This window comes from Lepidochelys kempii, chromosome 3 (assembly GCF_965140265.1).
Source record: "Lepidochelys kempii isolate rLepKem1 chromosome 3, rLepKem1.hap2, whole genome shotgun sequence".
Taxonomy (NCBI): Eukaryota; Metazoa; Chordata; order Testudines; family Cheloniidae; genus Lepidochelys; species Lepidochelys kempii.
Window position 1 is genome coordinate 141,983,673 of NC_133258.1, and position 13,110 is coordinate 141,996,782.

Below are 13,110 nucleotides of genomic sequence, written 5' to 3' on the forward strand. Positions count from 1 at the left end.
CTTTTGTACATATCAGTTTAATTTCAGCATTCATTGGAACTATGTATGCACAAAAGGGCAAAATTGACCTCAGTTATGTGGGAGGGGTTTGTTTCTTAAAGCTCTATCTGCTGCTTTGTGTGCTTAAAATATGTTTAATGTTTTCATGAAAACAATGTGATAATTTAATTCAGTAAACAATTTTCTTGTATATTTAACTGTTGTAACAGTGCTCTTTTGCACATCTGAAGTGATATTGTGTCTGGCAGAAATAGGAGTTCTCTTGTTTGTCTCCCACCTCTTTATTCCTTACTGGCCTTTTTTTACCTCAGCTGAACCACATCTCTTTATGCAACAAAAATGGTTTCATTTTATTGGTTTAAAAATGTAGATAAGGAGTTTATTTCCTGGTTACTGATAATATAGTGAATACTACTGTGGAGAACACATACGTACATATATACATACAAATATATAATTGATTCCAGTAAAAAGGTCCACAATGTAGCCTCCTGTCTTCTAGAGCAGTATTGATAATCTACATAAAATATGGTTTTAACCATGTAGAGATATCTTTTTATATGTGTTGTGATGTGGCAGTAGTGCTGCTGTATTTAAGGGCCTCTTAACATTTTTGAGGAATACTTGCCTTGGCTAGCTTAATTCCATATTGCCTGAAATTAGACATAAAGACCCTCTCTTTCGTATTTGTTAATATTTCCTGATTTTATATTTTAGACCTAAGAACTGTTTTGACAGCGTTTAAGCTGTTCAACAAGAGACGCTCTAATGGATGACGGAGAATTTCCTACAAATGATTTACTGATAGACGCAAAGGACAGACTTCATGCTGGTGACAGTGTGGGAAATGTGGGAACTCGTTTGGCTTCTTCATCTGATGAAAATGAAAATCAACTTGATGGTGACAGGAGTGAGGTTCTGACCAGCAGTGACAGTGCAATGGGAATGCATGAGAAGGTTGAGCAGGACAATATCAATAACAATGAAAATCTGGACAGTGGAGACTGTACACCAAGCTGCAAAGAAGATGAGACTGAGAAGATCTCTGAAAGTTTCTGTATGGACATTCATCGAGAGGAAAAGCCTGTTCTAGAAAAATGGACAGATGGAAAAAGAAGACCAACTTGCAAAAAAGACTCTTTTAGAAAATCTACAGGTATTTTCAAAAATTATATATTCTTGTTTGTTTTGTTTTGAATAATGAAGCTCTAGTTCTATTCCATGAGTCAGTCACATTTACAACTAATGTATACGCTTGTTTTTAGTTACAACAACTTTCAGTAAAATGGTATTACACCTCTACCCCAATGTGAATTAGGATACAATGTGGTAAAGCAGCGCTCCGGGGAGCGGGGCTACTTTACCTCGTTATATCCAAATTCGTGTTACCGCAAGTGGTTCCTCTACGTGCCCCCCCACCCCTTACTTGCTGCGGCCCCCCGCCCCAGCTCACCTCTGCCTCCTCCCACGAGTGCACCGCCGCTCTGCTTCTCCCCCCTCCCCACCCTCCCAGGCTTGCCGCGCCCAGCAGCTGATTCGCAGCAAGCCTTGGAGGGAGAGAGGGAGGTTAGAGAAGGGAGTGGCGGCGGCACGCTCACGGGAGGAGGCGGAGTGGAGGTGAGCTGGGGAGGGCCGCAGCTGGTAACCAGGGTGGGGAGGGCGCAGAGGAACCGCTCCCCGCCCCAACTCAACTCCGCTCTGCCTCCGTCTCCTCCCCTGAACGTGCCGCCCTGTTCCGCTTCCCCCATCCCCCCCACCCCACTTCCTTCCTTCCAGGCTTCCTGCGCCAAACAGCTGATTGGTGCAGCAAGCCTGGAAGGGACGGGGGGAGAAGCAGAGCGGCGGTGGCGTGCTCAGGGGAGGAGGCTGAGGCAGAGCGGAGGTGAGCTGGGGTGGGGAGTGGTTCCTCTCCCTACCCCGATATAATGTAGTCTCACCTATAATACAGTAAGATTTTTTTGGTTCCCAAAGATCGCATTATATCGGGGTAGAGGTGTGTTTATTGACATGCTGACAATAGTAAACCAGATACAAAATACAGACTGTCCCTACGTTTAGACCTCAAAATCTAAACCAGTGAGAGACAGTAAACAGTACACACTGGTGAAATAAATGAATGGATAAATTACGAAGTGAATTTCTGCCTGAAGTCCAAATACAGAGAACATGTTTCTTGATTATTTGAGTATTCAAAAGCAAGATTTTGGTGTCCTATTAAGGCATCAACGTTTGAAAACTTGGCTTCTATCACAAAATATCTTGATCTTGGACTGCTATTACCAGAATTTACTTAAGTTTACCAAGCTTAATAAATACTTCTACTATGTACATCTTGAGTAACACACTGTCCATAAAATATGTGTAAAGCTGCTGCCAAGTTTTTAGATTGTATAATTCACTCTTCCAAATCTAACTTTAGATCTTTAAACTAAGTGGCTAAGGATAAATTTTAAAATAATTTTCTATTACATATTCTGCTTTTTTTAAATGTTCCTTCCCTTTGCGAAAATGTTTCTGTTGATATTGATTTTACCATGTCCGGTTTTATACTTTTTGTAGTGTTGCAAAATATACTGATGAATACAGTGCAATTTGTTTTAACCTCATTGGTATCTTGGAGGATTGTTTAAAGGTCATTAGGTAGGATTCAGCGATGCCCAGGCTGGTTTTTTTCTACAATTTTTTTTCTCTTTGTTGTTGAAATTTTTGGGCTCTCGGCTGAGAATTAACAGCTAAACTGACTAGCCGTGTACAGTAGCAGGCATTTTCAATGTCACTTTTTTCATCTTGCACTACCAAAGCTATCCACTAAATAATCATTTTGTTTTTCCCTAGAAATACATGTTTTCAAACCAAGGTTTTACAAACACATTCTGGTGGGTGGTTTTATAACACTTGATTTGCTGTGCCCGAGAATTGTTTCCAGTGTTTTGTAACGTTTTCCTTGAATGATTTTTCAAATAAACCAGATACGGTGGAGGAGAAAGGAAGCTGTGGTCAGCCTGTGAGATTGGGTGTGCATTTTGTTGAATTTTGGGTTGTTTTCATATTGGTATCCTAATTCAAGGCCTAAGGAGATTTATGGTTTGGATAAATATCTAGAAGTTTGGATATTTATCTGAACTTATGGAAACTGCCCTATATGAAAGTCTGTGTTCCTCTCTCACTCCTGTCCTCCCTCCCTATCCAAAGAAACACTCCAACAATAGCCTCTCACTACTTACAGTTGTTTCTTGGAGAAAAAGTCCGCCTCCATAGTGTTTGTGCCAGTTCATCTTCAGGAGGCTTCTCCAAGCATTTCTTAGTGGCAATGGGGCATCTCCCTTTCTTTTCTCTTGGGAGAGACATACCAAAGCTTGGATTTGAGATATTTTGGTTCAATAATACATCTGAAGACAAATGAGCACTAAATGCAAGCAGAAAAGAATATAATTTAAAACATGCATGCATTCAAAAGACTTGTGTCAGAGATAAGATTTTAAATCCATACAAGTGTAAACAAACCAGAAGCTGATGATTTTAGAATTAAGGTAACTTGAGTGTAGAGCAGGGATCGGCAACCTTTGGCACGGGCCAAGGGATGCACTGGCCTCTCCTTCCCACAGCCCCCATTGGTCTGGAACGGCGAACTGCGGCCAGGGGGAGCTGTGGTTGGCCGAACCTGTGGATGCGGCAGGTAAAAAAAAAATGGCCCTGCCTGCCAGGGGTTTTCTCTGATGAACCGCGTACCAAAGGTTACCTATCCCTGGTATAGAGTGTGTTTTGACAGATGGACTCTAGTGTTAACATTTTGATTTCATCCATATTTCTTTACAGAGATGTGGGCATTAATGATTCTGCCATGTATGACCCTAAGCAGATCAGTAGAGACTATAGGTCTCTGGGAGTGAGGGTGAAGGAGTCAGGGTCATAGGTGGTGGTCTTTTGCACCCTGCCAGCTGAGGGAAAGGGCCCAGGCAGGGACAGATGCATCGTGGAGATGAATGCATGGCTACACAGATGATGCCAACAAGAGTCCTGTGGCTTTCTTGATCATGGAATGCTGTTCTCTGAAGAAGGACTTCTGGGAAGAGATGGGGTCCATCTGATGAAGGGGAAGAGCATTTTGAGACACCAACTCACCAATCTAGTGCAGTGGGCTTTAAACTAGGTTCAAAGGGGACAGGTGACAAAAGCCCACAGGTAAGTATTTTTTTTTTAAAAAAAAAGTTGACCTTCACAGGGGGCTGAAAGTTGGGGATGAAATGGAAGATTAGAGTAGGGTGAATAGGAGCAACAAGAGGGAAAACATTGGGGGCATCTGCTCAACATTTTAGATGTTAGTACACAAATGTAAGGAATATGAGGTGTAGATGGAAGAACTGGAATTCTAAATTCACAAGCCAAATTATGACTTAATTGGCATCAGAGATTTGGTGCGATAAATCTCATGGCGGGAATATTGGCATAGAGGGGGATAGCTTGTTCAGGAAGGACTGGCAGGGAAAAAAGGAGCAGTTATTACATTATACATCAACAATATATACACTTGTTCTGAGGTCCAGGAGGAGGTGGGATGCAGCCCAGTTGAAAGTCTCTGGATGAAGACAGAAGGGGGAAAAAAACAAGGGTGATGTCATGGTCGGGGTCTATTGTAGACCACCAAATCAGGAAGAGGAGGTGATGACACATTTCTAGAACAAACAACAGAAGTATCCAAAACACAAGACGTGATGGTAATGCAGGATTTCAAATACCCAGATATCTGTTGGAAAAGTAACATGGGAAAACACAGTAAGTTCTTGGAATGTGTTGGGAACAACTTCTTGTTTCAGAAGGTGGGGGAAGTAAATGGGGAGGCAGCCATTTAAGACTTGATTCTGGCCAGCAAGGAGGAGTTGGTTACAAATCTAAAGATGGACAGCAGCTTTGGTGAAAGTGATTCTGAAATGAGAGATTTCATGATCTAAGAAAAGGAAGGAGTAAGAGGAGCAGAATGCAGACAGTGGACTTAAAAGCAGAGTTTAACAAACTGAGAGAACTAGTAGATGCCATGGGAAGAAAACCTAAGAGGGGAAAAGGAATTCAGAAGAGTTGGCAGTTGTTGAAAACCAATATTTAGGGTACAACAGCAGACTATCCTGATGTGAAGAAACTAGTATGAGGCCAATGTGGCTGTAAAGAGCCCTTTAACTATTTGTTTATTTAGGAAATTTTAACAAGTTTACAAATCTTGGCTATCTAAATATCAGAGACAATACAACAATCATTACAACAGTGAGCTTTTGTTTAGAGAAACATTATACAGTAATATAATCATTAGACCCTCTCTTTCAGAGTAGCAGCCTGTTAGTCTGTATCCGCAAAAAGAAAAGGAGTACTTGTGGCACCTTAGAGACTAGCAAAATTATTTCAGCATAAGCTTTCATGAGCTACAGTTCACTTCATCAGGTGCATGTAGTGGAAAATACAGTGGGGAGATTTTATATACGCAGAGAACATGAAACAATGGGTGTTACCATACACACTGTAACAAGAGTGATCAGGAAAGGTGAGCTATTACGGGGAGGGGGCGGGAACCTTTTGTAGTGATAATCAAGGTTGGCCATTTCCAGCAGTTGACAAGAACGTGTGAGGAATGGGGGGGGAGGAAATAAACATGGGGAAATAGTTTTACTTTGTGTAATGATACATCCACTCCCAGGGAGTTACCAAGATGCAGAGTGAGCATCTTTACATTATGCTGACATGTTGTTTATAGTGATTCTACTAAATTGAGGAAAGTCTCTGATTGTATACATTTAACAGATCAGGCACGGCTATCAAATGTTAATATTGAAAAAACATTAGAACGTTAGATGGTTTTGCTTGGATTTTTTTTGCAGGTGAATATACTTTTCTGAGTATTGAGTAAAAGGTAACCCGATATCTCAACATCTATTTGTGCTCTTGACTGTTTTGCTGGGTACATCATTGTGGTGGTAACTTTTCCATAACAACCACCTCCCATATTTTTTTTGAACCATTCCTCTAGAGTTGGATTATTTTTCTTTCCAGTAGGAGGCTATCAGTACCCTAGCAACTACTAGCAGGTGTGAGATTAATTCTTCTTTTCCTTCTGTGTGACTGTTTCCCCAAGGAAGCTCCAAGAGGATTACCAAAGGATCATTTGGTAATAAATGTCCAATAATTTGTGATATTTAGTTACAAATTGCATCCCAATACACTCTAGTGACAGGACACATCCAACATATATGCATAAAATCTGCTGTTTCACCACAATTTTCCCACCATTTATCCCATTCAATCTCTATCTGTTTTAAACCTAATTGGTGTAAGGTACCATTGAAACGGTAACTGAAAGACATTTTCTTTTATTGTGCTACAGACTCTGGTTGCTGGTCCCCTTTTCCAGATCAAACCCCATTCCTGTGTGGTAATTTGTCTATCCAGATTCTTTTCCCAGTGTTTCATCTATGGACTTTTTTTTTTCCATTACAAAATTTGTCTGCAAAGATTGATGTAAATGAGTTATAATTTTTTGTTTCCAGACACCACCATCACTTCTGTGCATTAGCTTTCTTTCTAAAACAGCTTTTCTAGACAGTTGAGAAACATGCCCAACTTGAAAGTTTAAGTACTATCGGAGAGTGGGCCAGTAAAAGTTAGTTTTGATCTCTAAATAGGTTTGAAAAGTTTCTTTACAGAATAGTTGGTCAACCATTTGTATTCAATGGCTCTCTCAATCTTTAAAGCTATCTGCTTTGTGACTTGGAATATGATCCAGATTATTTGCAATGTGTGTTACTGGCAAGGAAAAATAACCTACTTTATCTCCAGTTCTATACCAAACCCATGAAGTAGCTTTTGCTAAAGGATGTGTATAAATTTCCAGAGGGTGGGTTTTGTTTTGTTTTTTTAATTATTTATTTATTAATCCTTGGGAGTCTAGTTGAGTAGAGACTCAGTGTTTGGTTGGGTTAGAGTACACACAATCCACTACTGCTTTAAACTCGTTGTCTTGTAGTACCATAAAATATTTGGAACAGTTAGTCCATAGTTCACTCTGGTAAATGGTTTCAGAGTAGCAGGCGTGTTAGTCTGTATCCACAAAAAGAAAAGGAGTACTTGTGGCACTTTAGAGACTAACAAATTTATTTGAGCATAAGCTTTCGTGAGCTACAGCTCACTTCATCAGATGCATGCAGTGGAAAATACAGTGGGGAGATTTTATATGCACAGAGAACATGAAACAATGAGTGTTACCATACACACTGTAACAAGAGTGATCAGGTAAGGTGAGCTATTACCAGCAGGAGAGTGGAGGGGAACCTTTTGTAGTGATAAGCCTTTTGCTCTGTCAGTCTGTTTCTTCCCTTCAGCAGGTGGGTACTGTAGTTGTAAGTGATAGAGATCTTGTAGGTGTTTGTCTCTGTCTGAGGGGTTGGAGCAAATGCAGTTGTATTGTAGAGCTCGGCTGTAGACAATGGATTGTGTGGTGTGGTCTGGATGAAAGCTGGAGGCATGTAGGTAAGCAGAGCGGTCAGTAGGTTTCTGGTATAGGGTGGTGGTTATGTGACCATCGCTTATTAGCACCATAGTGTCCAGGAAGTGGATCTCTTGTGTGGACTGGTCCAGGCTGAGGTTAATGGTGGGATGGAAATTGTTGAAATCATGGTGGAATTCCTCAAGGGCTTCTTTTCCATGGGTCCAGATGATGAAGATGTCATCAATGTAGCGCAAGTAGAGTAGGTGCATTAGGGGACGAGAGCTGAGGAAGCGTTCTAAGTCAGCCATAAAAATGCTGAAGTGAAGAAACAGATTGACAGAGCCAGAAGAGTACCCAGAAGTTACCTACTACCGGACAGGCCCAACAAAGAAAATAACAGAACGCCACTAGCCATCACCTTCAGCCCCCAACTAAAACCTCTTCAGCACATCATCAAGGATCTACAACCTGTCCTGAAGGATGACTCATCACTCTCACAGATCTTGGGAGACAGGCCAGTTCTTGCTTACAGACATCCCCCCAACCTGAAGCAAATACTCACCAGCAACCACACGCCACGCGAGAAAAACGCTAACTCAGGAACCTATCGTTGCAACAAAGCCCATTGCCAACTGTGTCCACATATCTATTCAGGGGACATCATCATAGGGCCCCTAATCACATCAGCCATACTATCAGAGGCCCATTCACCTGCACATCTACCAGTGTGATATATGCCATCATGTGCCAGCAATGCCCCTCTGCCATGTACACTGGCCAAACTGGACAGTCTCTACGTAAAAGAATAAATGGACACAAATCAGATGTCAAGAATTATAACATTCAGAAACCAGTTGGAGAACGCTTCAATCTCTTTGGTCACTCAGTTACAGACCTAAAAGTGGCAATTCTTCAACAAAAAAACTTCAAAAACAGACTCCAACGAGAGACTGCTGAATTGGAATTAATTTGCAAACTGGATACAATTAACTTAGGCTTGAGTAAAGACTGGGAGTGGATGTGTCATTACACAAAGTAAAAATATTTCCCCATGTTCTCTCCCCCCCCCCCCCCGTTCCTCGCACGTTCTTGTCAATTGCTGGAAATGGCCTACCATGATTATCATGACAAAATGTCCCCGTCCCCCCCCCCAAATCTCCTGCTGGTAATAGCTAACCTTACCTGATCACTCTTGTTACAGTGTGTATGGTAACACCCATTTTTTCATGTTCTCTGTGTACATAAAATCTCCCCACTGTATTTTCCACTGCATGCATCGGATGAAGTGAGCTGTAGCTCATGAAAGCTTATGCTCTAATAAATTTGTTAGTCTCTAAGGTGCCACAAGTACTCCTTTTCTTTCTGTTAAATGGGTCTGTTCAAAGTATCTGCATTTACTCTTGGTCTTTCCTTATTCTGTATAGTTTTCCACATCAGGAACATTTTTATGACCTGAAAATACAACAGAAATCCTACCAAAAATGGAAACATAGAAAAATTGCTAAGAATGAGTACCAAAGAATAGCACAAGCATATAGAGATAAAATCAGAAAGTCTAAGGCATAACATGAGTTACAGCTAGCCATGGATATAAAAGGCAATAAGAAGAGGTTTTATAAATACGTTAGGAGCAAGACTCAGATGAAGGAAAGTGTAGGTCGCTACTTATCAGGGAAGGAGAGCTAATAATGGAGATGTTTAATACTTAATAAAAGAGCTGAGATGTTTAATGCCTCTTTTGCCTCAGTCTTCACTAAAAAATTGTGACCTAGTGCTTAACACAGGAGTGGGCAAATTGTGGCCCGCAGGCCTCTTCCGGCTCTCTTAATCCGGCCCTCGAGCTCCCACCATGGAGCGGGTTTGGGGGCTTGCCTTGCTCCGGCGTTCCAGCCAGGGGGCTTTCTGCGCAGCTCCTGGAAACAATGGCATGTCTCCATTCCGGCTCCTATGTGTAGGGGCAGCCCGCCAAGGGGGCTCCACATGCACACTGCCCATGCCCCAAGTGCCACCCACTGCAGCTCCCATTAGCTGGCGCCTGCCAGAGGGGGGAATGTTGCTGCTTCGGGGAGCTGCTTGAGGTAAGCGCCACCCAGAGCCTGCACCCCGACCCTCCCCCACCACCACACACGCCTCAACCCCCTGCCCCAGCCCTGATTCCCCTCCCGCCCTCTGAACCCTTCAATCCCAGCCCAGAGCACCCTCCTGCACCCCAAACCCCTCACCCCCAGCTCCACCCCAGAGCCCACACCCCCAGCCGGAGCCCTAACCCCCCCCCGCACCTCAACCCCCTGCCACAGCCCGGAGCCCCCTCCCATACCCTGAACTCCTCATTTCTCGCCCCACCCCAGATCCCACACCCCCAGTTGGAGCCTGCACCCCAACCCCCAATTTTGTGAGCGTTCATGACTTGCCATACAATTGCCATACCCAGATGTGGCCCTCAGGCCAAAAAGTTTGCCCACCTCTGGCTTAACACAATCTTAACAACAAGGGGAAAGAAACACAAATAAGAATAGGGAAAGAACAGGTTAAATAATATTTATAAAGTTAGATGTATTTTAGTCAGCAGGGCCTGACCCAATGTATCCTAAGAGTACTTAAGGAACTAGCTGAAGCAATCTCAGAAACATTAGTGATTATCTTCGATACCTCATGGAGGACAGGTGAAATCATAGAGAACTGAAGAAGAGCAAATATAGTATCTGTATTTAGAAGGAGACGAAAAAGGACCCAGGGAATTATAGACCAGTGAGCCTAACTGTGATACCTGGAAAGATACTAAAACAAATTATAAAACAATCCATTTGTATACACCTAAAGGATAATAGAGTGATAAGTAATAGCCATCATGGATTTGTCAAGAAGAAACCATAGAATCATAGAAATGTAAGGCTGGAAGGGACCTAGAAAAGTCATCAAGTCCAACTTCTTGCACTGAGGAAGGACCAAGTAAATCTAGACTACCTCTGCCAGATATTTGTCTAACCTGTTCTTAAAAACCTCAGATGATAGGGATTCCATAACCTCCCTTGGAAGCCTTATTTCAGTGCTTTAACTAACCTCATGTTTAAAAGTTTTTCCTTTTTAACCTAAATTTCTCTTGCTGCAGATTAAGCCTATTAGGTCTTGTCCTACCTCCAGTAGACATGGAGAACAATTGATCACCATTCTCTTATAACAGCCCTTAACATAGTTGAAGACTGTGAACAAGTCCCCCTCCTCAGTCGTCTTTTCTCAAGGCTAAACATGCCCACTTTTTTAAACCTTTCCTCATAGGTCAGGTTTTCTAAACCATTTATCATCTTTGTAGCTCTACTCTGGACTCTCTCCAGTTTGTTTAGATCTTTCCTTAAGTGTGGTGCCCAGAACTGGACACAGCACTCCAGCTGAGGCCTCACATGTGCTGAATAGTAGGACGATTTTCTCCTGTGACTTGCATATGACACTCCTGTTAATACACCACAGAATGATATTTAACATGGGAGCATAATGCAGTAAAATTTTATTCCATGAGCAAATTAGTGATGGAAAGGTAAGGGAGCTGTCATTTGATTTGTAAAGATCTACAGAATCATAATTTCAATGGTATCACCCACTGCACTGTGGCAGTGAGAACTGGTTATCTCCTGGCTCCCAGCTCCAGGTCCTCTGGTTGCTGGAAATTTTGATAATACGTCGTCAGAAATGGGTCATGTTGAGTATCATTCAAAAGCCCTTTCTCCCATGAATACAATGGTACCAAATATGACAAACCTAGAACAGTTATATAGATATATTCTGGAGAACATGTTTACAAATTAATGTTTTTTAAATGATACTTTAACACAGGGATGCATTGCTTTGGTAATCCTAGGGAAGTTAGCCTGGACATCTCTGAGTGAAAACATTTATATAAGTCATCAGCAGTGTCATCTCTGCTTAGGGCACTGCTGCTAGACATGTCACACTGATCCTCATCCACACTGCACTCGCACATCCCCATACAAGACAGACTGCTGGCCAAACATTTGCAGGGTGGTGAGCATCTGGTGTTTGCATATAAGCATTTGATTAAATGAAGGATGGATTCAGGAGTGCATGTTACTTCAGATGTAAGTAGTGTGCTCTGTTCATCCTCCAAGACCCTTTGTGCTCAATAGGGGAGGGTAGTTTTGGATATGCTCATTCTTCCAGGAGCCATTCCATTGCTGGATAATAGCAGGTATAAATGCACCCCTTGTTGGTGGCAGTTTGTCTCCATTTTCTGCTTGAAAAACATCCACCAGTGTAGCTCTGCAAGTGTTATAATGTTGGTCTTCAAATGGTAAACTCAGAGTGTGAATGCCTCTAGTGAATTTATGACCTTATCAGTGACTGTCTCAGCCATTCTGAGCACCTACAGAGTGAGGAAAAAGTCTTCGGAGACTGAACCAAATGAGTTCCAGTCAGATAGTTTGGTCGTTCCAGCCAAAGTTTCAGTAGTGTCACATCCTGAAAGGACATGGAAACCTAGCAGTGCGGCAGATTTTAATAGACCAAGTGATCGGTACAAGTCTCTGACCCCTGTGGAGAACCACTGGATACCTCCATCCAGTTTGACAGTGAACCATTGATAATTACTCTTTGGGTATGATTAGGGCCCTACCCACAGTGCATTTTGGTGAATTTCACAGTCATAGGATTTTAAAAATCATAAATTTCATTATTTCAGATATTTAAATCTGAAAATTCATGGTGTTGTAACTCTAGGGGTCCTGACCCAAAAGGGGGTGGGTCACAAGGTTATTGTAGGGGTTTGCAGTTTTGTTGCCCTTACTTTGGCGCTGCTCATGGCGGTTTTGCTGCCTTCAGAGCTGGGCAGCTGGAGACCAGCAGCTGGTGGCTGGGAGCCCAGCTCGGAAGGCAGCACCATTGGTAACAGCAGTGCAGAAGTAAAGATGGCATGGTATGGTATTGCCACCTTTACTTGTGTGCTTCTGCCTTCAGAGCTGCGTCCTTGGCCAGCATCTGCCACTCTCCAGCCACCCAGCTCTGAAGGCACTGCAGAAGGAAGGGTGGCAATACCATTAATCCTCCTAAAATAACCTTGAGACCCTCCTCCCCGCAACTCCCTTTTGGGTCAGGGCCCCCAGTTTGAGAAATGCTGGTCTCCTCCGAAATCTGTATAGTTTCGGATAAAAGTACACAAAAGACCAGATTTCACGGTGGAGACCAGATTTCATGGTCCGGGACGTGTTTTTCACGGCGTGAATTTGGTAGGGCCCCAAGTATGATCTTTCAACCAGTTGTGCATCCACCTTATAGTAATTTAATCTAGACCATATTTCCCTAGTTTGCTAATGAGGACATCTTATGGGACTGTGTCATGGGGTTTCTACTCACTGCAGCTGTTCTGGGAATTAGCTCTCTTCCGGGCCCAATGCCTTCATTTGTAGTCTCCCTCAGGAGCTGCAACTTCCTCTTCATGACTTGGCCCTCTGGCCAGGTCACTGGATGGTTTCCCCTTCTAGGGTATAGGGTCTCACTGTACTTGCTGTCCAGGCTATGCCACTTTACAAACCCATGTCTAAATTTATTATCTGCTATCTTCTCCATATACTTTTTGGAATTGCTGTTGTCTGGATTTATTCCCGCTACTTCATGACTTACCACGTTCACAGAGT

General features: G+C 42.6%; 1 protein-coding gene and 1 long non-coding RNA gene across 10 annotated transcripts in view; one reads left to right on the forward strand and one right to left on the reverse strand.

The window, feature by feature from the left end:
• Positions 1-13,110, forward strand: part of CNST (consortin, connexin sorting protein) — a 107,291-nt gene that overhangs the window by 22,006 nt on the left and 72,175 nt on the right. For all 8 annotated transcript variants that reach the window (XM_073338302.1, XM_073338303.1, XM_073338306.1 and 5 more), the window contains one exon: positions 718-1,156. In XM_073338302.1, coding sequence (XP_073194403.1) covers positions 769-1,156 — 388 coding nt within the window. In that variant the 5' untranslated portion in view covers positions 718-768. The remainder of the gene's footprint in view (positions 1-717; positions 1,157-13,110) is intronic.
• The window catches only part of LOC140909307 (uncharacterized), a 31,600-nt gene that overhangs the window by 14,314 nt on the left and 4,176 nt on the right, over positions 1-13,110 (reverse strand). For both annotated transcript variants that reach the window (XR_012158170.1, XR_012158171.1), the window contains exon 2: positions 3,225-3,406. This is a non-coding gene — a long non-coding RNA (uncharacterized lncRNA). The remainder of the gene's footprint in view (positions 1-3,224; positions 3,407-13,110) is intronic.